The sequence below is a fragment of the Hevea brasiliensis genome, chromosome 8, assembly GCF_030052815.1.
Source record: "Hevea brasiliensis isolate MT/VB/25A 57/8 chromosome 8, ASM3005281v1, whole genome shotgun sequence".
Classification (NCBI taxonomy): domain Eukaryota; kingdom Viridiplantae; phylum Streptophyta; class Magnoliopsida; order Malpighiales; family Euphorbiaceae; genus Hevea; species Hevea brasiliensis.
The window spans coordinates 1,452,096-1,476,302 of NC_079500.1; the positions used below are offsets into that span (position 1 = coordinate 1,452,096).

The 24,207-nt window shown below is 36.4% G+C and overlaps 1 protein-coding gene across 1 annotated transcript; it reads right to left on the minus strand.

The window, feature by feature from the left end:
* Nucleotides 1-19,641: 19,641 nt before the first annotated feature.
* LOC110638824 (beta-glucosidase 12) lies at nt 19,642-22,895 on the minus strand. Its single transcript, XM_021789515.2, has 13 exons — nt 22,687-22,895; nt 22,495-22,564; nt 22,318-22,376; nt 22,148-22,223; nt 21,948-22,025; nt 21,648-21,735; nt 21,245-21,500; nt 21,021-21,136; nt 20,710-20,927; nt 20,579-20,613; nt 20,380-20,482; nt 20,168-20,276; nt 19,642-20,082 (listed from the first exon to the last, which is right to left on the minus strand). The coding sequence occupies exons 1-13, from the start codon at nt 22,852-22,854 to the stop codon at nt 19,797-19,799; spliced, it is 1,662 nt and encodes a 553-aa protein (XP_021645207.2). The 5' UTR covers nt 22,855-22,895; the 3' UTR covers nt 19,642-19,796.
* Between the last annotated feature and the right edge of the window lie 1,312 nt (nt 22,896-24,207).

The following is a 24,207-nucleotide window of genomic DNA, read 5'->3' on the forward strand; positions in this document are numbered from 1 at the left end:
AAGCCTAGTTATTCCACCCTCATCAGGCTTCAGGCTAGGTGGGTATTTTTGCCTGTTAATAGGAACAGGTCATAACACCCATCAACGGGCATTGAGAATGGCCTTTCTCACAGGTTAGCGATACTATTCAAATTGAATACTTCTACGTAGCATTCAAGGTGTGCATTTCTAATAACTTCAATTAAGCCTCTACACAATAAACAATAATGAAAGAAACCTTCTAAAATTTGCTGCGGTTTTTGCCATCAGCAAAAGAGTATTTTGGCCCACGATTGGACAAGAGTTTAGTGGGTTTTGAACTGATCTTCTGCCAAGAAATTAAGAAAATGGAGACGTGGGGGATCGAACCCCGTGCCTCTCATATGCAAGGTGAGCACTCTACCATTAATGGCTGATATAAAAGATCTTTTTCTTAGATAGTAGGTAAGCTCCATAAATTAATTCTGTTGTATACTGTGAAAGTGTATAAACTGCAAAGAAATAAAGTAAACACACAAAATATCAATATTTACGTAGTTACCCTTCCAACATAGGGTTACATTCACGGGCATGCCATCGTCCACTATCATCAATAATAAATCATCATTACAAGCTCAAAACTATACTACCTATCAACCTAATTACACCCAAGAGAATCCACACTACATGGAACTACTTATAATAAATATATTAATTAGTCTCTCTCATTCTCCTCTAGACATAACCTAATAAATTTACTATTACAATATTACACCTCAAAGGGTGTCTTCAATTAAATGGGTAAAAGCTCTCTCACAAAGTTAAATTCGTAACAATTGGCATGGCCCCTTTCTATAATGGGTGACAGCCACACTACATGGGCTGAAAACCACTATTTTCAATGGGAAAAAGCCAAATAAACTTTTTCATAATTCTCCTATTTATAGTGTTAATTCTCTCAATTTCAATCTGATTAGGAGTCCTACTTAATTTAGAAATAACACTAAAATAAGAGTTCTACTCAATATAAGAGATATTCCTCTATCCTATTGAGGAGTATTTCTCTCACTCAAATTAGGAAAAGATCTCTCTCCAAATCTCTTTAGGATTTTGAGTCATAATTCTAACAATCTCCACCTTGACTCAAAATCCATCAACCGTTGTATACTTCAAATTCTTAGGTGTCATCAAATCATTAAATCTCTATGCTTGAGCTTAAACCCTTCAAATCATCAATTCTTGAATCTTCATCTTGAGTGTAACTTGCTTCATTTTTTCAAAAAATCTTCACATCATCAACCATTTTGATTTTGCATTAAAAGCTCCACCTCAATTTCAACTCTCCACCACCACCATTATTTCATGTGCGATTTTCTACATGTCGCAACAGCTCTACTTTCAACTAAACTCATCAAGATCATCCCCATTCTCTGATACCAATTTGTTGTGCACTGTAGAAGCGTATAAACTGCAAAAAAAAAAAAAGTAAACACATAAAATACCAATACTAATATATTTACTATTACAACACTACATTACAAGGGTGTCTTCAACTAAATGGGCAAAAGCCCTCTTACCAATGGATAAAGTCAAATCCATAGCAATTGACAAGGCTCCTCTTTACAATGGGCGACGGCTGTATTGCATGGGCTGAAAACTACTATCTTCAATGGGCAAAAGCCAAATAATATTTTTTACCATTCTCCTATTTATGGTGTTAATTCCCTCAATTCCAATCTGATTAGGAGTCCTACTCAATTTAGGAATAACACTAAAATAAGAGTTCTACTTAATATAGGAAATATTCCTCAATCCTTTTGAGGAATATTTCTCCCATTCAAATTAAAAAAAGATCGCTCTCTAAATTCCGTTAGAATTTTGAGTCATAATTCTAATAAATTGTTTTACACACACACACACACATATATATAAGTTTAGTGTGAGGAGGCTCATGGTTCCAGCCAGACCATATTACCATTCTCCTTTAAGGATTATAAAGTACTTATTAAGGAAGATGGTAGGATTCGAACTCTCAATTTAATATTCTTGTAATTTTAATAATTAGAATTAATGAATTTGTTATTATCAAAATCAAACATAATACTTTATTTTATAAGATAAAAAGATGATTCAAACTTTACTTTTGAAAAGGGAAAAAAAATGCTAAGTCGTTCTTTTTTTTTTTTATTTTTATATCGAATAGTCACTCAATTGTTTAATTAGTAATACAAAAATTAGGTCTGAATTCTGAAACACACTCTGCAGCTTATAGCTTCATTTTGAGATATCATTTGAACGACTCTGGACATATATATATACATATATGTGTGTGTGTGTGTGTTTTAAGAATTGAATGTGATTACTTCCTTGAAATTTGAATTTATATATTTGTTTGGAAATTGTAATTTTGTAAAAATTCAATTTAAATGATTTTTTTCTCTTTTTTTTTATTAATTCTTATTTTTAGAATGAAAAAATTTAATTTTTTTAATAAAAAAATTAATTCATTTTAAAATAAATAGAAAATTATTTTCAATTATGTGTTACGAATAGTAAATTATGTATTATGAATAGTAAATTGTTTTCTTATTTATCAAGTATCCTTGTCCTTTTTATTGAAAAGTCATTTAAATGTTCAATTATGTATTATGAATAGTCAATTATGGATTATGGATTATGAATACAATGATTTAAGTCTGAACTCTGAAACACTGTGCCTTGTAGCTTTATTTTTCTACTCAATCAGAAAGCAATGGCAGAAGGAGTCCTGTTCAACATTGCAGGGGAACTCATTACAAAGCTGGGTTCTCCACCCCTTCATGCGGTTGGCTTATGGGGAGGTGTCAAAGGTGAACTTAAGAAGCTTGAGGAAACCGTTTAATGATCCAAGCTGTGCTTATTGATGCTGAGGAGCAGTACTCTAAGAGTAACCAAGAGAAGATTTGGGTTGAATCATTAAAAGAAGCCTTCTACGATGCAGATGATTTGTTAGATGAATTTTCCACAGAGGCTTTATTGGTGGCTGGAAGTAGAATAGCCAAGGAGCTACGCCTTTTCTTTTCTAGTTCTAATCAATTTGCTTCTGGTCTTAAAATGGCTTATAAAATCAAGGTCATTAGAGATAAGCTAAAGGGTATTCATGCAAATAAATCAATGGTTGGAACTTGTATGAACAGATATGCAGAGTGAATTCTTGCATTGGTTAAGATTGGAGCAAGATTGCAATGGAGTTCAAATCTGAAGAGCAAGCTCAGGAAATTAGCTTTTATGTAGGTATTCCATTGATCATTTCTTATCATATTGAGCTTTTCAATATGCTATTATATTAATGCGTTGTTTTAACTTGGAATTTCCAATAGTAATTTGCATATGATTTGATATATTAATATAAATATTAACAAATTTTCTTTCTCAAATTAACATCCGATTAAAGCATTTTGCATTGCCGTTGTCTTAGATTTCAGACACCGATGGTTTCATATAACAAAGATTCTTGAGAAGAATAGTTTTGATATGTTCATCATTTTCACATGCCTCTTACATCTATGATTCACTGTTAACTTTATCAAATGGAATGTTGATGGCTCCTCTCTGGGTAAGCCTGGTAGACGTGCTATGGGTAGTGTTTTGAGGGATTCAAGAGGCAGCTTCATATGTATCTTCACTTGCCCCACAGGTATTTTAGATTCGAATGGTGTTGACCTATTAGCCATCAAGAAAGCTTTAGAGTTATCTGTAACGATCGGGCTCCAACCACTAGAGGAATTGTCCGCTTTGGCCATAAGCCTCATGGTTTTGTCCCATAGGTGGAATGGAGAACTTCCCAGGAGGTCACCCATCCTAGGATTTCTCTCAAGTGAGCACGCTTAACCCTGGAGTTCTTCCAACTCTTCAAGCCATTCTACCAAAAGGCGCCTCTAGTGATTAGTTCCCCTATCTTATATATCATTACTTTTTGAACCCAAGACCATCTCCGTGCTTTGCCGATGTGGGATTTGCCTAAGGGACCTTTCTCCCCCCCTTTCGGGACTCAGCATCCTCGCTGAGGTTTGTCCCACCATCGCCCAAGAGGACATGCGAGCAGCTCTGATACCAATTATAACGATCGGGCTCCAACCACTAGAGGAATTGTTCGCTTTGACCATAAGCCTCACGATTTTGTCCCATAGGTGGAATAGAGAACTTCCCAGGAGGTCACCCATTCTAGGATTTCTCTCAAGCGAGCACGCTTAACCCTGGAGTTCTTCCAACTCTCCAGGCCATTCCACCAAAAGGCGCCTCTAGTGATTAGTTCCCCCATCTTATATATCATTACTTTTTTAACTCAAGACCATCTTCGTGCTTTGCCGATGTAGGATTTGCCTAAGGGACCTTTTCTAAATGTGACGCCCCTAACCCGTCTACTGTATAGCTGAGCAAGAAGTGCCACATTCGGTGCCGGAGCACCTTATCCTGTCTTGTCATGTCTATTGTAAATTTTAATGTCATTTAAGTCAGGTAATTTATGAGTAGAATTTTTTTTTTTTGACTTATTACTGTGGAGACCCGGACAGAGCCTCCCCTGTTTTATTAGCATCTGGCGGGTTCCACTATCACCTGTTAACATATTCATAGTCATCTCACATATTTGCGTATCATATTCTCTTTTATCATATCATTCACAACTATTTATGAGATCTCAAAAGGAAGTATCATCTATTGCATTCATATAGAAATTCATAGATAATAAATTACAAGTTTTCATTTCTATCTCAAGTTTAATTTCAAGTCCAAAATGAAATACATCATAAACTAGTAATGATATCATGACTAAACATAATGAACCAAAATACTAGTCTATAAATGGGCCCTACCAAAATAGAAAAGATCGGTGAGGTGACTCTAGACAATGGCAGATCTGGTCAGAGCTCTGTCAATGCACTACTGGTGCTGCTTCTTCGGCTGCTACGGCTGCTGGGATTGATCTCAGTACCTACGCGATGGAAAACCAATGTGCTAGGCATAACACTTAGTGGTGCATAATTTATAATAACAATAATTTAACATTTAAAATAATATTTGCAACTCATAATTTCTGGGTCTTTTATATTTTTATTGCTCTTTGAAAATAATTAACATTATCAAGATCTTTTATGATTACTTATTGTATTTTAAGTCTTAATTAATTTTTATCAGTGCCCAAGAAATCTATAACAAATTATAAAAGCTGGATGCTCGAGTGTATACTGGTTAGACAGCCATATGTCTATACAGTATACGTCTGTCAGGCATGAGACCAGTTGTCGTGCACGAGACCCACTGTCAGGCTTGTAAAACCAGAAATAAAGTAGGCACAATGGCCAGTAAGTAGGCATACAGCCTGTAGAACAATCATACCAGACATATATTATCAGTTTATGATTTTCTCAGTAGGCAGTACTGCTATATGTAGTCTCTAATTGGTATACTAATTTATCCAAACTAAATAAATAAGTCTAGGTATACTATGGGCAATTAAACATTTTTAATTAATTTAGCACTATTCACTGTTACTATTTTCTAGTACTGTTCATTGGTACCATTAATTTCACATTAATAGGACATTAGTCCCAATTTACATATTCATATCATTTTTAATATTTAATTTTCCTTATGAGTATTTTAATTATCATATATAGTATTTTTCCCATGAACCTTTCTTTAGGTTCATGTTGATGTGTTATCTTTATCTAGGAATTTGACTAGGTTAGGATGTCTATTTAGTCACACTTCCTTCATAACAATTGCTCCTCTATGTTTAAACTTGAATTTCAGTTTTTGAATCACTGAATTTGGGGTTATAGAGCTCAAGTTATGGTCAAAATACCAAAGGAATAGTATTTTGGACAAATTTCTGGGTTGGCAGTTTTAGTGACTCAATTTGTGCTAATAATTTGATTTGGTTAAAGGCAAAACTGGGTCAAGTGTCTTCATGAAAAGTGTAGCCCTATGTCTAAGCTTTCCATTGATGAAATTTTAAGTCATTTGAACCAGTATAGAGAGAGTTATGACCAAATGAACACGTACTGTTCATTTGGTCATTTTCTGGGTTGACAGTTTTAGTGACCCAAATTTTGCTAATAATTTGAATTGGTTAAAGGAAAAACTAGGTCAAGTGGTCTTCATGAAAAGTGTAGCCCTATGTCTAAGCTTTCCATTGATAAAATTTTAGGTCATTTGGACCAGTATAGAGAGAGTTATGACCAAATGAACACGTACTGTTCATTTGGTCATTTTCTGGGTTGGCAGTTTTAGTGACCCAAATTGTGCTAACAATTTGAATTGGTTAAAGGCAAAACTAGGTCAAGTGTCTTCATGAAAAGTGTAGCCCTATGTCTAAGCTTTCCATTGATGAAATTTTAGGTCATTTGGACCAGTATAGAGAGAGTTATGACCAAATGAATACATACTGTTCATTTAGTCATTTTCTGGGTTGGCAGTGTTTGGTCATCCGGGTTTAGGTAAAAAATTGGTCATGATTTTGATAGAATTTGGGCAGGATTTCTTCTTGAAAAATGAAGGTTTGGATGTCCCAAAACACCTCTAATTGGCCTTATACCAATTGGAGTCACACATTGTCAGTTAGGATTCAACAAACACACTGGACTCATTGAGTCCCAACCTGAAGAAAATTTGACACTCCCAAAATTCAATCTCCTCCTTCTCCAAACTCCAAATAAGCATACATGTCACTTCTATTATCATCAATCTCAACACAATTAGGTCAAATTCAAAAATTTCACAAAATTCCCACTTTCAAGTATACAACCCTAATTTCAAATATCAAATTCACATATATAACCATGAAATCAATTTCCACATATAATACCTTGTTAATTAACTTCCCTAACTAAACCAAAATCAACAAAATCCATCATTTTCATGGTTCCTCTAGGCTGCCGAATTCAAGGGTTTCTTTCCCAAATTTTTCTTTTTAATTTCATGTAAATCTTCACTTGATTTAGCATGATTTTCATGCTTAAAGAAGAGATTAAAAGTTTTGAGCACTAACATTTTTTTGTAACTTGTTAAACTTTACTTTCCTTGCTTCTTTTTGATATTTATAGCTTCCTTAGCGTGTGGGGAGTATTTTTTATGAAGTGGGCTATGGGTTTTGGGTGGATTAAGCTTGAGAAATCAAGCTTGGAAACTTGAATATCAATGGAGGAAATGAGGACCAAGGGTGGCGGCACAATGGAGAAAAAAGAAGAAGATGGAGAGAAAAGGTTGGTGGGTTTTGTCATCTTATGGTATATATATATTCTATTTGTGTACTTTAAATTTTTTTAATTTTTCATAATCCATTTTTCTTTTCTTTTCCTTTCTTTTCTTTTCTTTTCTTCTTCTTTCTCTCCTCATTTCCCTAATTCAAATTCACAAAAATATTTTATGTTAATTATTTTATTTGTCAAAATTTTAAATTTGACATTTAGGTCAAAATTCACCTCTGGGGGTGAAATGACCAAAATGTCCTTCATGGTGCATATCGGTTTATTTTTATTATTTTATTTTCTCAAAATTTTTCCTATAATTTCTTAACATTTATTTCATCAATTTATGCCTCCTCACTATAGTCTAAGCGTAGTTTCAAACATTTTGACTGTCCGAACAGATATTGGTTGTCGGAACAGTAAAATGTACGGACTACCTATGGTGAGGGCGTTACAATTCTTCCCCTCTAATAAAAATTTCGTCCTCGAAATTTACCTGATGTGAAGAGTTGAGAGAACTATTGCCTCATCGTCTCCTCGCTCTCCCATGTCGCTTCTTCTGTGTTGTGGTGTCTCCACAAGACTTTCACTAGTGGGATCCTCTTGTTTCTGAGTTCTTTCACTTCCCATGTCAAGATTCTGACGGGTTCTTCTTCATATGTCAAATCAGGTTGCACAATTATCTCCTCTACTGAAATGACATGTGAAGGATCTGATCTATATCTTCTGAGCATCGACACATGGAATACACTGTGGATCTTGTCCAGCTCAGGTGGTAAAGCTAGCCTGTAGGCTACTGGACCCACACGCTCAATCACATCGTATGGACCAATAAACCTAGGACTCAACTTACCCTTCTTACCAAATCTCAGCACTTTCTTCCAAGGTGATACCTTAAGAAACACCTTATCGCCAACCTCATACTCTATATCCTTCCTCCTCAGGTCGGCATATGACTTCTGTGTGTCCGAGGCGACTTTTAAATTATCTCTGATGAGTTTCACTTTTTCCTCAGTCTGTCTCACTAAATTTGGGCCCACTACTTTCTCTTCACCCATTTCTTTCCAGCATAAGAGAGTCCTACATCTCCTCCCATACAATGCTTCATATGGAGCCATTTTTATGCTGGCTTGGTAGCTGTTGTTGTAAGCAAACTCTACCAAAGGAAGATACTTCTCCCAACTTCCTTCAAAATCAATGATGCAGCTTCTCAACATATCCTCCAATACCTATCATGTGATTCATGTCATTTTTAGTAGTCTTTTAACATCTATAATAATTTACTAGGTTCTAAGGGTTACCTGAATCACCCGTTCTGACTGTCCATCTGTCTGTGAATAAAAAGCCGTACTGAAGTGTAGTCGAGTGCCTAAAGACTCCTGTAGCCTCTTGTAAAACCTCGAAGTAAATCTCGAGTCTCGGTCAGATATGATCGATGTTGGCACTTCATGTAGCCGGACTATCTCATCTATGTAAATTTCTGCTAATCTCTCTAATGAGTAGTCGGTTCTAACTGGTAGGAAATGAGCTGACTTTGTCAATCTATCCACAATTACCCATATAGTATCATGCTTCCTCTGTGTCAATGGTAGCCCAGTCACAAAATCCATGGTGATGCGGTCCCATTTCCACTCTGGTATGGATATAGGTTGCAACAACCCTGATGGAACCTGATGCTCAGCCTTAACCTGCTGGCATGTCAAACATCTAGTCACAAAATCACCAATCTCTTTCTTCATTCTAGACCACCAATAATGTGTTTTCAGGTCTTGGTACATCTTGGTACTTCCTAGGTGCATAGCATAGAAGCTACTGTGCTCCTCTTTCAAGATATTCTTCTTCAGTTCCTTATCTTTTGGTACACATATTCTGCCTTTATAGTACAGGCACCCATCTCCTTTCAACTCATAATCAGTCTCCTTCCCCTCTTGAGTTTTGCCCATAACAGTTAGCAACTTTTCATCCCTTAACTGTGCTTTTTGTATTTGCTGTGACAAACTTGGCTTTACACACAACTTAGCCAAAAGTACCCCATCCTGTGCTAAAGACAACCGAGCATTCAATGCTCTCAAAGCCATCATGGACTTCCTGCTTAGGGCGTCAGCCACTATATTTGCTTTCCCAGGATGGTAGTCGATCACACAGTCATAGTCTTTAAGGAATTCAATCCATCTCCTCTGTCTCAAATTAAGTTCCTTTTGAGTTGGCAAGTACTTTAGACTCTTGTGATCAGTGTAGATGTAACACTTCTCACCATATAGGTAATGCCTCCATATCTTCAATGCAAATATTATTGCCGCCAATTCTATATCATGAGTTGGGTAGTTCTTTTCATGTGACCTTAGCTGTCTAAAAGTATAGGCAACTACTTTCCTTTCCTGCATCAGAACACACCCAAGCCCATTGTGAGAGGCATCACTATAGATCACATAGTCTTTCTCTGACTCTGGCTGTGTCAACATTGGAGCTTTTGTAAGCATAGCCTTCAGCTTCTCAAAGCTGGTTTGACATTTATCATTCCAGTCAAACTTTGCATTCTTATACAGTAACTTAATCAGTGGGGCTGCTATAAGGGAAAATCCCTTTACAAATCTCCTGTAGTATCCAGCTAACCCCAAAAAGCTTCTGACTTCTGTTACATTTCTGGGAGGCTTCCATTCAACTATTGTTTCAATCTTCCTTGGATCTACCCTGATTCCATCTGCTGACACAATGTGTCCAAGAAAAGATATCTCATCCAACCAGAAGTCACACTTGGATAACTTGGCATACAACTGCTTTTCTCGTAGTGTCTGTAGTACTACTCTCAAGTGTTCATCATGCTCCTCCCGGTTCTTAGAATACACCAATATATCATCTATAAAGACCATAATAAACCGATCCAAGTAGGGATGAAAGATGCAGTTCATTAGGTCTATGAAAGCTGCTGGTGTATTTATTAGCCCAAATGGCATCACTAGGAACTCATAGTGTCCATACCGGGTCCTGAAATCAGTTTTAGGAACATTTGTCTCCTTCACTCTCAACTGGTGATAGCCTGATCTGAGATCTATCTTAGAGAACACTCTAGCTCCCCTCAATTGATCAAACAGGTCATCTACCCTAGGTAAAGGGTATTTGTTTTTCACAGTCACCTTATTTAGCTGTCGGTAGTCTATACATAGCCGAATGGTACCGTCCTTCTTCTTCACAAATAGCACTAGTGCTCCCCAGGGTGACACAGTAGGGCGTATGAAGCCCTTGTCTAGTAGCTCCTGTAACTGAACTTTCAACTCTCTCAGTTCAGTAGGTGCCATCCTATATGGAGCAATGGACATTGGTGCAGTACCCGACATAACCTCTATAGCAAACTCCACTTCTTTATCGGGTGGCAAACCTGGCAACTCTTTCGGAAACACATCCGAAAAATCACATACAGTGGGGATCTCCTGCATGCTTGGGCTAGTTTTCCTGGTGTCAACCGCATGTGCTAAGAAAGCCTCACAGCCCTTTCTTATCAATCTCCTGGCTGTTGTGGCTGTTATGATAGTGGAAAGACAACCCGTTCCTTCACCCACAACTGTAATCACATCCCCATCTACTATCCATAGTGACATCCTCTTTAGCCGATAATCTACCATCGCCTGATGACGTGATAACCAGTCCATACCCAATATCACATCGAACTCATAGAATGGTAGCTCAATCAAGTCAGCTAAAAACTCATACCCTTGTATTTTCAGAGGACAACCCTTGTAGACCTTTTTCACCATGACATTATGGCCTAAAGGGTTTGTGACTTGTATGTCCTCCTCTAGCTCCTCTACTTGTACCCCTCTATTAAGTGGTGGTGTGATACACATATATGAATATGTGGAACCCGGATCAATCAATGCACATACTAGTAGGTTATAAAAAGAAGATGTACCTCTAATGACATCAGCTGGCTCTGGCTCATCTCAAGCTCTCATGGCATAAGCATGAGGTGCTACCCTAATCTCCTGCCTCTGGACTGTCTCTGCAGTAGGCCTCTGTGATGTGCCAGTTGTATCAGGCCTCGCAGGTCTCCTACCCCTCTGTGCTGCTGGGGTAGACCTCTCTATCTGAGGTGGAGCAGTGGGAGCACTAGTGTTCCTCTGTGGACAATTCTTCAGGAAGTGATCCGTAGACCCACATCTGAAACATCCACCCGTCAACAATCTGCACTCTCCTCTGTGGGGTCTACCACAATGCACACAAGCAGGTGGTGGGGCTGATCCCTATGTAGCTGCACCAGGTGAACTACCCACTGATGCACCAGATAGTCCTCCTCCTCTCCTTGGAGCAAACCGAGACTTCTGTTTCTTGCCCCGACCCTGAGTCTGACCCTGAGACTCCTTGGGCCTCTTACTACCCGTATCTGCTGAACCGGACTGACCAAACCCAAAACCCCTCTTGCGTTGCCTATCCTTTCTGGACTGCTCTTCATTTCTGACTCTTTCCACATCAAGGGCTGATGCTATCAATAGAGAGAAATCTGTGAAGTGGTGAGATGTCACTATCAACCTGATGTTGTCATTCAGTCCGTCCTCAAATCTTCTGCATTTATCAACCTCTGTCAGCATTAACTCCAATGCATATCTACTAAGTCTCACGAATTCCCGCTCAAATTAGGAGATTGTCAGCTGCCTCTATCTCAATGCCAGGAATTCTCTCCTTCTGGCCTCCAAGTACACATGACTGATGTATTTCTTTCTGAATTCAGCCAGAAAGAAATCCTAGGTGATCTGTGCAGGCTGTACCACTCTAGATACTGTCACCCACCATCTATATGCATCCTCCTGTAGCAGTGACAAAGCACACTCCAACTGCTGCTCTGGGGTGCAGTGCAACTGCTGCAATACCCTCTTTGTCCTCTCCAGCCAATACTCTGCTGCGGTTGGATCATTATCCCTCTTACCTCTGAAGTCAACTGCCCCATACTTTCACAGTCTCTCTAGTGGAGATCTATGTACAGGTTGCGGCTGTGAGGGTGGAGGTGGTTGTACAGGTGGTGGTGGTGGTGGTGGTGGCTGTGGCTGTGGCTGTGGAGGTGGAGGTGGCTGTGGCTGGGGAATGACTCCGGTGATCTGACAGAACAGCTGTGTCATCTGTTCATAGAAGGCCTGCTGTGCCCTACTCACAGTACCTCGAGATGACTTTGCTCTACTACCACTTCTTGTGACACCCCTTACCCGTGTACAGTATACCCGAGTAAGTAATGCCACCTGGTGTACCGGCACACTCTAATATTCCCCAATTAATTTAGACAATGCTTTTGCATATAATTTATGAAATACAATTTATTTAAACCATTTATCAAAAGTATCATTCATTTAAGGTTCCGAAAATTTTTAAGAAAATCCGGCGGAGTACCGGCTAAAAATGGAGAAAACCGTTCTTCGAAACCTGTTAAAAACACTTCCAATATTTTTATTTCATTCATTCTCAACTCCAATATCATCAATAAAACTCAATATCAATATCTCAGTAATTTGTCAATTTCAGGTCTCAACAACCTTTTCATTTTTCAAAACATCCCTTTCTCAGGGTTCTCATACATAAACAACCATTAAATACTCAAATTAATACCATACATAACCATAAATCTTTATTATTTACATGAACCTCAAAATACATTACATAAATCCCCAAATACATATGAGAAAATAAAAAGTTAATTACAAGATGACAAAATGGCATCTAGTGTCCTATCAATGCACTGCAGGTGACGAGGTGACACAGACACTGAGCAGAACTGTCGGATGGCCTCACCCAGTCTGTGGTCTACTGGGCTCACGATCGGGGTCTCCAGTACCTACGCGTGGCAAAAGCAACGCGCTAAGCAATAATGCTTAGTGGTGCAATAATAAAATAACAAGAAATGACAGATATAAATATGTATTGCATGTACATGTTTTGTTTGTCATGTATTTGTATATCCATTCATTTATTTCTTCTACATTGCTCATTTTCATTAATTTGATTGCCCAAGTAACCTACACTAGACGACTGGACTGGATAACGGGTAAACTGGCACTGGGTACCTAGTACCTCGGGCCGTCACACCATCGGTCACATATGCATCTCCCGGTGTGCATGAGCGGCTAACAAGGCGTAAATGATATCGTGCACAAGGCCAAGTCTCAATGCAAAGTCGAATGGCTAAAAGCCATGAAATCACGAATGGCATTTTTGCCATGTGCGATCGCTAATCGAACCCTATTGGCATGCCAAACTATCCAAACCAATCTTGTTAGGTATACTAGGGCATTTGAAACTTTTAAATTCTTCAATTTGTGAATTTCAACTTTTTTTGTGTCACTATTCATCATTGGTCAACAAAAATGTTGACTTTTAGCATAAAAATGTGTACATCAACTTTGGCACTCCCAACATACCACATTTGATGTTTAAAACTTGTTGGCATTAAGTGTTTTTGCAATTTCAAAGTGTAACCCACACAAGCAGAAAATTTCAGTTTTGGTGAGTCAACTTCACTGTTCCATTGGACACTGTTACTGTTGGAATTTGAAGAAATGTAAAACATGAAAGTTGTTCCTTATTTTGTCTAGTTGAATTTCCTTTTTTGAATAACTCCATTTGGAGTTTTGTAGCTCCAGATATGGCTCAAAAACCCAAGCTGTCCGGATATGCAGTCTGCAGAAATTTACCATATCTACAGTGCATGAACAGTGACTTGAGTCACTTGGTTGAATGGGTTCTGGCCATAATTTGGAGTAGGTTCCTTCATGAAAGTTGTTTGTCTATGTCTTAACTTATTGCTGTAAAAATTTCAGACCAATTGACCAAATCTACAGTGACTTATGGCCAAATGAACAGTTACTGTTCATTTGGTCAAATTCTGCAGAGGCAGTTTCAGGGTTCCGGATTGTGGCTGAGTTTTGACCCTTTTTCTTTGGTCTTTTGGGCATGGTTTCTTCAGAAATGTGCCATTATAAGCCTAGTTTCATGTCCAATTGGCCAAACATCAATTGGACAAGCACAGCCCAAGTTATGGCAGTGCAAAGGATCAAATTTCAGTCCTATCTTTGTATCCATAGGGCAGTTTATACTTTCACTTTACCATCCCATTTTTCAGTTCTAATTAGGGTCAACCTACCTAAAATGGTCACTAATTGACCATTAAAAAGTCCTCTAACCATTTCCAAAGCTAAGTCACAATGTCACCTTCCCAAACCCTAATATTCAACTAAATTTACTCATAAACCTTGTCTAACATACTTAGTTCAATCTTCATGCATTTTAATACCTTAACCATGATTTCCAACCACTTCTAAGTTTGTTAAACAATCAAACTCAATCTCCAATAGGGCTGCCAAAAATTGAAAGTGCACTTAACACATGCAATTTACTTTAATTTCCTTAAAATCTCTTAGCTCAAATGATGTTCTAACTAAAATTAAAAGAAGAAGAATGAAATTTGTAGCACTAACCTTGAGTGGCAGATTTTCCAAAGCCCTAAACTCCAATTTCCTTCCTCTTGTTGGCTGCCAAGAGGTTCTCCAAGTGATATGGTCAAGGTTTAATGAAAGGGGTTAGGGTTTAGTGGTGTAAGAAAGGGAGAGATTGAGCTTGATTGAAAAATTTTCATGGAGGTGTCTAGGGCAATTTCGGCTGGTCTTTGGGGAGGGAGGTAGCTGCTGCAATTGGTGTTATTTTGGTCTTCTTTAATCTCTTTTAATAGTTAGTCAAACAATGGCTTAAGTGTGATTGGTCCAAACTCCCTTAATGACATCACCATGATGCCATAATTGATCTTTTTCTTCATTTTCTTTCCTTTCCTCCACTACTCATTTTCAATTTGATTTCTAGTAATGTTTATTCATATTTTATGTCATATTAATTATTTAATCAACTGGGCAAGTCGGCCAAAAATCACCTCGGAAGGCGAAATGACCAAAATGCCCTCCGTTTGGCTTAACGGGTCAAAATCGTCTATACCGATTGAAAAATTTTTCTAGGTATTTTCTTGGCATTCTAATGCCATGGGAACCTCAATTACCCTTCTCTGGAGTCCCAAAAATTATTTTATAATTTTTCCCCTGGGTTTAGGGCTCCTAGTTGCGAGAACCGCAACTTCCCTCCGGTTACCCATCGCTTGGGCACCGGCTCGTTTTACTTGATTGTATTTTATTTCTAAAATTTTTACTAAGTGTTTCTTATTAATATTTGGGTTAATTATGGTTCCTGACTTTAGTTTAATTATTTTTCCGAACGTTCTAGCTGTCCGGACCGACACCGGTCACCGGAACAGTAGGATGTACGGAGTGGTTACCGGGAGGGTGTTACACTTCTCCCCCGACTAGGAGCAGGTGTGTGACTCTCTACTTTCTCCTCTATCGGTCCTGGAGGTCTGTGCTCTGAAGGATCAGATGCCATTGATCCTATAAAACAGACAAAGAATAGATCTGCATTAGTGTCACCTCGACTCTATTTAAAGGCCCATGCATATGATGCACTCTATTTATTTCTAACTATTTAGGTCTAGGACTGCCTAAACCTCTGCTCTAATACCACTAAATGTCATGCCCCTCACCCGTCTACTGTATAGCCGAGCAAGAAGTGCCACATTCGGTGCCGGAGCACCCTATCTTGTCTTGTCATGTCTATTGTAAATTTTAATGTCATTTAAGTCAGGTAATTTATGAGTAGAATTTTTTTTTTGACTTATTTCTGTGGAGACCTTGACAGAGTCTCCCCTGTTTTATTAGCATCTGGCGGGTTCCACTATCATCTGTTAACATATTCATAGTCATCTCACATATTTCCATATCATATTCTCTTTTATCATATCATTCACAACTATTTATGAGATCTCAAAAGGAAGTATCATCTATTGCATTTATATGAAAATTTATAGATAATAAATTACAAGTTTTCATTTCAATCTTAAGTTTAATTTCAAGTCCAAAATGAAATACATCATAAACTAGTAATTACATCATGACTAAACATAATAAACCAAAATACTAGTCTATACATGGGCCCTACCAAAATACAAAAGACCGGTGAGGTGACTCTGGACAATGGCAGATCTGGTCAAAGCTCTGTCGATTGCACTCATCGGTGTTGTCTTCTGGACTGATCTCCAGTACCTATGCGATGGAAAACCAACGCGCTAAGCATAACACTTAGTGGTGCATAATTTATAATAACAATAATTTAACATTTCAAATAATATCTGCAACTCATAATTTCTGGGTCTTTTATATTTTTATTGCTCTTTGGAAACAATTAACATTATCGAGATCTTTTATGATTACTTATTATATTTTAAGTCTTAATTAATTTTTATCAGTGCCCAAGAAATCTATAACAAATTATAAAAGCTGGATGCTCGGGTGTATATTGGTTAGACAGCCATATGTATATCCAGTATACGTCTGTCAGGCACGAGGCCAGCTGTCGGGCACGAGACCCGTTGTTAGGCTTGTAAAGCCAGAAATAAAGTAGGCACAATGGCCAGTAAGTAGGCATATAGCCTGTAGAATAATCATACCAGACATATATTGTCAGTTTATGATTTTCACAGTAGGCAGTACTGCTATCTGTAGTCCCTAATTAGTATACCAATTTATCCAAACTAAATAAATAAATCTAGGTATACTATAGGCAATTAAACATTTTTAATTAATTTAGCACTATTCACTGTTACTATTTTCTAGTACTATTCATTGGTACCATTAATTTCATATTAATAGGACATTAGTCCCAATTTACATATTCATATCATTTTTAATATTTAATTTTTCTTATGAGTATTTTAATTATCATATATAGCATTTTCCCATGAACCTTTCTTTAGGTTCATGTTGATGTGTTATCTTTATCTAGGAATTTGACTAGGTTAGGATGTCTATTTAGTCACACTTCCTTCATAACAATTGCTCCTCTATGTTTAAACTTGAATTTCAGTTTTGAATCACTAAATTTGGGGTTATAGAACTCAAGTTATGGTCAAAATACCAAAAGAACAGTATTTTGGACAAATTTCTGGGTTGGCAATTTTAGTGACTCAACTTGTGCTAATAATTTGATTTGGTTAAAGGTAAAACTGGGTCAAGTGGTCTTCATGAAAAGTGTAGCCCTATGTCTAAGCTTTCCATTTATGAAATTTTAGGTCATTTGGACCAGTATAGAGAGAGTTATGACTAAATGAATATGTACTATTCATTTGGTCATTTTCTGGGTTGGCAGCTTTAGTGACCCAACTTGTGCTAACAATTTAAATTGGTTAAAGGCAAAACTGGGTCAAGTGGTCCTCATAAAAAGTGTATCCCTATGTCTAAGCTTTCCATTGATAAAATTTTAGGTTATTTGGACCAGTATAGAGAGAGTTATGACCAAATGAACACGTACTGTTCATTTGGTCATTTTCTGGGTTGGCAGTTTTAGTGACCCAACTTGTGCTAATAATTTGAATTAGTTAAAGGCAAAACTGGGTTAAGTGGTCTTCATAAAAAGTGTAGCCCTATGTCTAAGCTTTCCATTGATGAAATTTTAGGTCATTTGGACCAGTATAGAGAGAGTTATTACCAAATGAACACAGTGTTTGGTTATCCAAGTTTGGGCAGAGAATTGGTCATGATTTTAACAGAATTTGGGCAGGGTTTCTTCTTGAAAAATGAAGGTTTCGATGTCCCAAAACACCTGCAATTGGCCTCATACCAATTGGAGTCACACATTGTCAGTTAGGGTTCAACAAACACACTAGACTCATTGAGTCCCAACCTGCAGAAAATTTGATACTCCCAAAATTCAATCTCCTCCTTCTCCAAACTCCAAATAAGCATACATGTCACATCTATTATCATCAATCTCAACACAATTAGGTGAAATTCAAAAATGTCACAAAATCCCCACTTTCAAGTGTACAACCCTAATTTCAAACATCAAATTCACATATATAACCATGAAATCAATTCCCACATATAATACCTTGTTAATTAACTTCCCTAACTAAAACAAAATCCATCATTTTCATGGTTCCTCTAGGCTGCCGAATTCAAGGGTTTTTTGCCCAAATTTTTCTTTTTAATTTCATGTAAATCTTCACTTGATTTGGCATGATTTTCATGCTTAAAGAAGAGATTAAAAGTTTTGAGTAATAACCTTTTTTTGTAACTTGTTAAACTTCACTTTCTTTGCTTCTTTTTGGTATTTATAGCTTCCTTAGGGTGTGGGGAGTATTTTTTGTGAAGTGGGCTATAGGTTTTGGGTGGATTAAGCTTGAGAAATCAAGCTTGGAAGCTTGAATATGAATGGAGGAAATGAGGACCAGGGGTGGCGGCGCAATGGAGAAAAAAGAAAAAGATGGGGAGAAAAGGTTGGTGGGTTTTGTCATCTTATGGTATATATATATATTTTATTTGTGTACTTTAAATTTTTTTAATTTTTCATAATCCATTTTTCTTTTCTTTTCCTTTCTTTTCTTTGCTTTTCTTCTTCTTTCTCTCCTCATTTCCCTAATTCAAATTCACAAAAATATTTTATGTTAATTATTTTATTTGTCAAAATTTTAAATTTGACATTTAAGTCAAAATTCACCTCTGGGGGTGAAATGATCAAAATGCCCTTCATGGTGCATAGCGGTTTATTTTTATTATTTTATTTTCTTAAAATTTTTTCTATAATTTCTTAACATTTATTTCATCAATTTATACCTCCTCACTATAGTCTAAGCGTAGTTTCAGACATTTTGACTGTCCGAACAGACATTGGTTGTCGAAACAGTAAAATATACGGATTACCTATGGTGAGGGCGTTACATTATCTGTAACCATGCCTGATTTATGTAGCTTTGGTCACTCTATTTATATAGAATCAGACTCTTAAGATTGCATCTTCCTGGGTTTTGCACCCATAATCTGCTCCTTGGCAATTTGCATCACCAATTAATTTTATTAGCGAGTGTGTGAGTATTCTTGCCCCTATTTATGTTAGTCATATTCTTTGGTAAGCTAACTCTATCGCCGATACGTTGGCCAAGTAGGGGTTAAATCGCAGTGAAGATTTTGTTACTGTGTTTTGATTGTCTTTGTGCTGCAATATGTTGTAAATTTTGCTTGTTGCACCAGAGTGAGACTTGGCTAAACCTATTGGAATTTAGGTTTAAAAAGTTCTAAGAGAATGTAAACGTCGACATTAGAGTCGAATATCCTTTTTTTTTCCTCTATTTTGTGAGCTGTGTGCTTATGGAATAAATTATTTTCTCATATTAAGAATTTTTTTTTGGGGTACAAATGGCTCTTACTTGGACTTAAACTTGAGACCTCATAGTATTGGAGATGATTCCAGTACAATTGAGCTAAACAATGATATGAACACTTCATTTTCTTCACAATATTTTCTCATGTTCTGTTTTTTCTTCTCATGTTGAGAATTTATGAAGGTACAGTAATAAGATGCTATTCGAATCAACTTTATACACATCTTGACTAAAGTAACACAAATTATTTTTATTCAAAGGCACAATACCAGTACATTATGCATTAGATAGCTTATTATCACATCAAAAGCACACAGGAGATGAAATTCCCATAGGGAATTACATTGGATAATCACAAATTTTATTACAACACAAGGTCACTAGCTAGAATTCAGCAGCAGTGCACCTCTATTTGTATCTCCCAGCTTTTGAGGAAGATCAGTTGATCCATTGTATGGAAGAAGTGGACAAGGATCGCTTTCCGGATCGCTTCCCGAATTGTTTAGGAATCGGCAGAACCATTTAGCTGAATGCTTGGCGTATCTTGTGCAGCTATGATTGTAGTCTACATAGTGCAAACCAAACCTCGCAGTATAACCAATATTCCATTCGAAGTTGTCTAAAAATGACCATGCAAAGTAACCTTTGACATTAACATTGTACTCCCTGCCAAAATCAATAACCATTAGTCTAATTAATTTAGGATTATACAAATATTTTTATACAATTAAATATTGGAGATTGGACTCACTTAATGGATCTAAGCGCATTCCACATATGTTTTTTATAATAATTTATCCTGAACGGATCGTTGGCCGCTTCCTTTGGAGTTTGGCTTCGGTTATTGTACTCATCAACCCCTGAATTTCACGTATAAAATTATTAGAGAAACACCAAAATATACTTAATATTTATTAATTAACAAGCTAGCATTCCGACATGGTAAAGGTATCAACAACTTACCATTTTCAGTAACGTAAATTACTGGATTATTATATGTAACTTTAGTGTAGTTTAAAAGATATCGAATGCCTTCCGGGTAAATGTAAAACCATGGTGAGTAAGCCTGTATATTTTGATTTACGTCAGTGATATTATTAAAAAATGTATAATTCTTTTTGTTATATTTTTATCAAATCAATTCATTTTCTTGTATACTTACCTTTGGACCAATGGCTGTACCATTCTCATCAAAAGCTGTAATTAAAAAGAAAATGAAATTATCGTGTTATCAATTAAGCTCTTTTTTTTCTTTTAAGAAAAAAATTTGTCAATATATATGTATTAACTTACCAGTTACATTAACATGGCTATCAGTTTTGTATCTAACATAATATGGATCGAGAGAAGCGTTTGCTTTTGCATAATATGCAGAGTAGTATTGCAACCCAACAAAATCATATGATCCATTAAGCAATTGAGATTCATTGGCAGTGATATTTGGCAATCTATCTCCAACTAGCTTTTGCACACGCCATGGGTACGAACCATTTGTTATAGGTTGCATAAACCTGAAGAGTATGACAAAAATCTTGTACATTAATTGAAGACTTATACATATAATAAAGTCTTATTTTCTAGCTTAATTTAGAATGAAGACTCACAATCCAAACATAAAATCAAGGGCGGTTTGGGATGCTTCCATATCTTCAGCTTTATTGGAGATAGGTTCATACCAGAAGGTAAAGAGTGTTATCCCAATTGTGCCATTTTGTTCTCCCTACAAATCAGTAAGTTAATTAAGAATCTCAAATCCACATATATTTCTATTTGAGAAATAAAAAGATCAAATCAATGTAATATGTTTGTGGGTGTGTGTTTTACATGCCTGGTATTTTTCTCTATATACTTGTACAGCTGCAGCATGAGAAAGGAGTAAATTATGGGCAACTATATAAGGTTCCGTGGATGAGTTTCCAGCAGGGCATTGATAATTCACCCAAGGTGAGCATCTTCCAGGGGCATGGATGCCATCATCATAGCCAAATCCAGCAACAGTCCATGGTTCATTTAAAGTCATCCAATGCTTCACTCGATTACCAAATTTTTCAAAAAGAAGATCCGCATAATCACGAAAATCATTCCTATTTTACATAATTATTTAATAAGATGCTTTATTAATTGTAATGTGCTATATATGAGAATATATTATTGTTCAAAAAAACTAATAAGAATGTATTAATTGGACTATTGATATTTCAAAAGTATGAGATAGAGTTATATACACTTACACAATATTGGGACTTAAAAAGCCACCATACTTATCCTCTAGCGCCTGAGGAGTAGTCCAATGGAACATAGTTACAAAAGGCTTCATATCTGATTTTGCAATAGAATAAGTTAGAAGTTTGTGTAGTGTTGTAGCATCATTAAGGGGTTAAAAGAAGATAGGCAAGGGATTAATTGTGTTGTTGTAATAGGAAAGTTGCCATTTATTGTTACTATTCTCAACATATTTCTTTAAATGTTGAGAGAAGGGAATTTTTATTTGCTATTTTGAATCTTTAAAGTAGAAAATAGATAACCATCACCATTTGCTATAATTTCGTTGATAACATTGTTGTAAAAGTCAATTCCTTGCTGATTCACTCCCTCCCATACCCTTCCACCTGAATGTTAAAAAATTAAAAAAAGAAAAAAAAAAATTACAAATTTGTAATGTAGCAAAATTTCACATCAAGCCAACAAAATATGTAGAGAGATTCAAACTCTGATAGTTGGAAGTACGTACTAGGTACTATTCTGGACCATGAAATGGAGAATCTAAAGGCATCTAAACTCATTTGCTTCATTCTTTTAATATCTTGCTGCAATATTTGTTTCACGGATCATGCTTACTTAATTTAGTGTTTAATAGAAAACAAGGATTTTGAGGGGAAAAAAAAAAGTTGACAATTATACTCTGAAGATGTTATAGAAATCATCTGCTACATCTCCATTGCTGCCATCCAATATCCTCTCTGCAAGGTTTCATATATAGAAATAATTAATATTTTGCTAGTGGTCGAGTGTTTTCCATGTAGTATATATCAAGTTAATAATCGCATAAATGGGCAACACACACTCATATGTATAGACCTGGAGTCTCATGGGTAAATATGTCCCATACACTGGGTCCTCTTCCATCTTTGAGTGCTTCGCCTTCAATCTGAATAGGCCAATCAATAAATTAATTAACATATATATATGAATGTTGCAAGCGTAAACAAATTTGTGCATATTCCACTCTATCCGAACAGGGAATAGGTCATCATTGAAGAAGATTTATACCTGATAAGAAGAAGTAGATGACCCGAAAATGAAGCCGTCTGGAAAATAACCACGGCTAAAGTTTGATGGGATAACACTGTCATCATCATCATCTGCCATTGTAACAGCCACCAAGCTTAGCAAGATGAGAATCCTTAATAGAGGAGAGTGTTTAGTAGCCATAGTCATAATTGATGCTATTATGGTTTGAAGTGCTTATGGTTTTCGCTTATGGAAATGCCCCCTTTATATAGAGTTCATGCAAAGCGGGAAATTGTTCCAATTTGCTAAGAAATTATTCTAAAGAAATTATACTGAACCTTCAAGTATAACCCTGGATGATTTCAAGTTGTCCAACAAAAGTAACCTTTGACAGTAACTCTGCTATTTCCCCTCACAACCAATCATCATTACGTATATTAATTAATCAAGGATTATACGAAACTTGTACATTAATAATTCAATATCTTAGCTTAGCATACACTTCGGTACCTATTTAATTAATTATCCCACTTTAAAACATGGTCTATAATTTGGCCCACACTTTGGTAAGCATGGTTAGTCATGAGTTTGGAGTTCTGTTGCATCTCTAGATTTTTTTTTCACTTGGTATGCTACATCTGAGGATGAGTACAAGAGGGGTGGTCTGATGACTGGGAATCTAGTTGAATGTTCACGTGCTAAGTCATTTTTGGATAATTGTATTAATAAAAATTCTGATTATCAAGAAAAGCTGCCAAGGGGTTTAAGTTGTTTTGGATTCGGGACATTAATGTGAGATGGATTGTGCAGTTTTTTTTTTTCTCAAATCATATTGATTCAACTCTTGATCTATATAGAAAAGACTTCATACTTTATTCAAACCAATTTTAGATTGCAATCATTTTGAGTCAAATTGTTAATTTTCTTTAGAAAAAATTTTATACTTTCATTTAATTTGAAATGATCTGTGTGAAATTAAAATTGGTGAACATTAAATTGGATCATATTTATCAGGTTGACATTCAATTTAACTTTGACCTGCATTTTTACTAGTCTTTTAAATTTAAATCAATTAATTTAATTTGAGTACGAGTTTAAATACTTTATAAATCATCAAATTTTGGACCAATTTGAAATTTGAAAGACCAGAAGTTCAATGGTCCTATTCGAATGGAATGTCGATGGATCGGCTATTGGCAAACCGGGTCCAAGTGCGACTGGGGGTTGTCCTCCGTAATTCCATTGGTAACTTCCTTTGCCTTTTTTCTTGTCCAACGGGTTCTTTTGATTCAAATATTGCAGAATTAATGGCAATTCTCTAAGCACTCGAATTGTCCCTATTGACACCTCAGCTATCAAATGGTTTAAGCATTCAAGTTGAATCAGACTCTAGGAATGCAATCTTCTGGGTTTTAAACTCAGAAACAGCACCCTGGCGCCTCTCTTCGATTATGAATTCGATTGCTTGTTGCTTGGAATCATTGCCTCGAGTTAATTTCTCCCATATCCCAAAAGAGGCAAATTCAGTTGCTGATTGTTTGGCAAAGCAAGGTATCCCTC

What these genes read in the sequence shown, in the direction of transcription:
- LOC110638824 (XM_021789515.2), bottom strand. Translation starts at nt 22,854, where the DNA reads ATGACTATGGCTACTAAACACTCTCCTCTATTAAGGATTCTCATCTTG. An exon ending in TATATAGAGAAAAATACCAG is followed by an intron (nt 21,137 to 21,244) that starts GCATGTAAAACA and finishes ACTGATTTGTAG; the next exon opens with GGAGAACAAAATGGCACAAT. An exon ending in GTACAGCCATTGGTCCAAAG is followed by an intron (nt 20,483 to 20,578) that starts GTAAGTATACAA and finishes CAAAATATACAG; the next exon opens with GCTTACTCACCATGGTTTTA.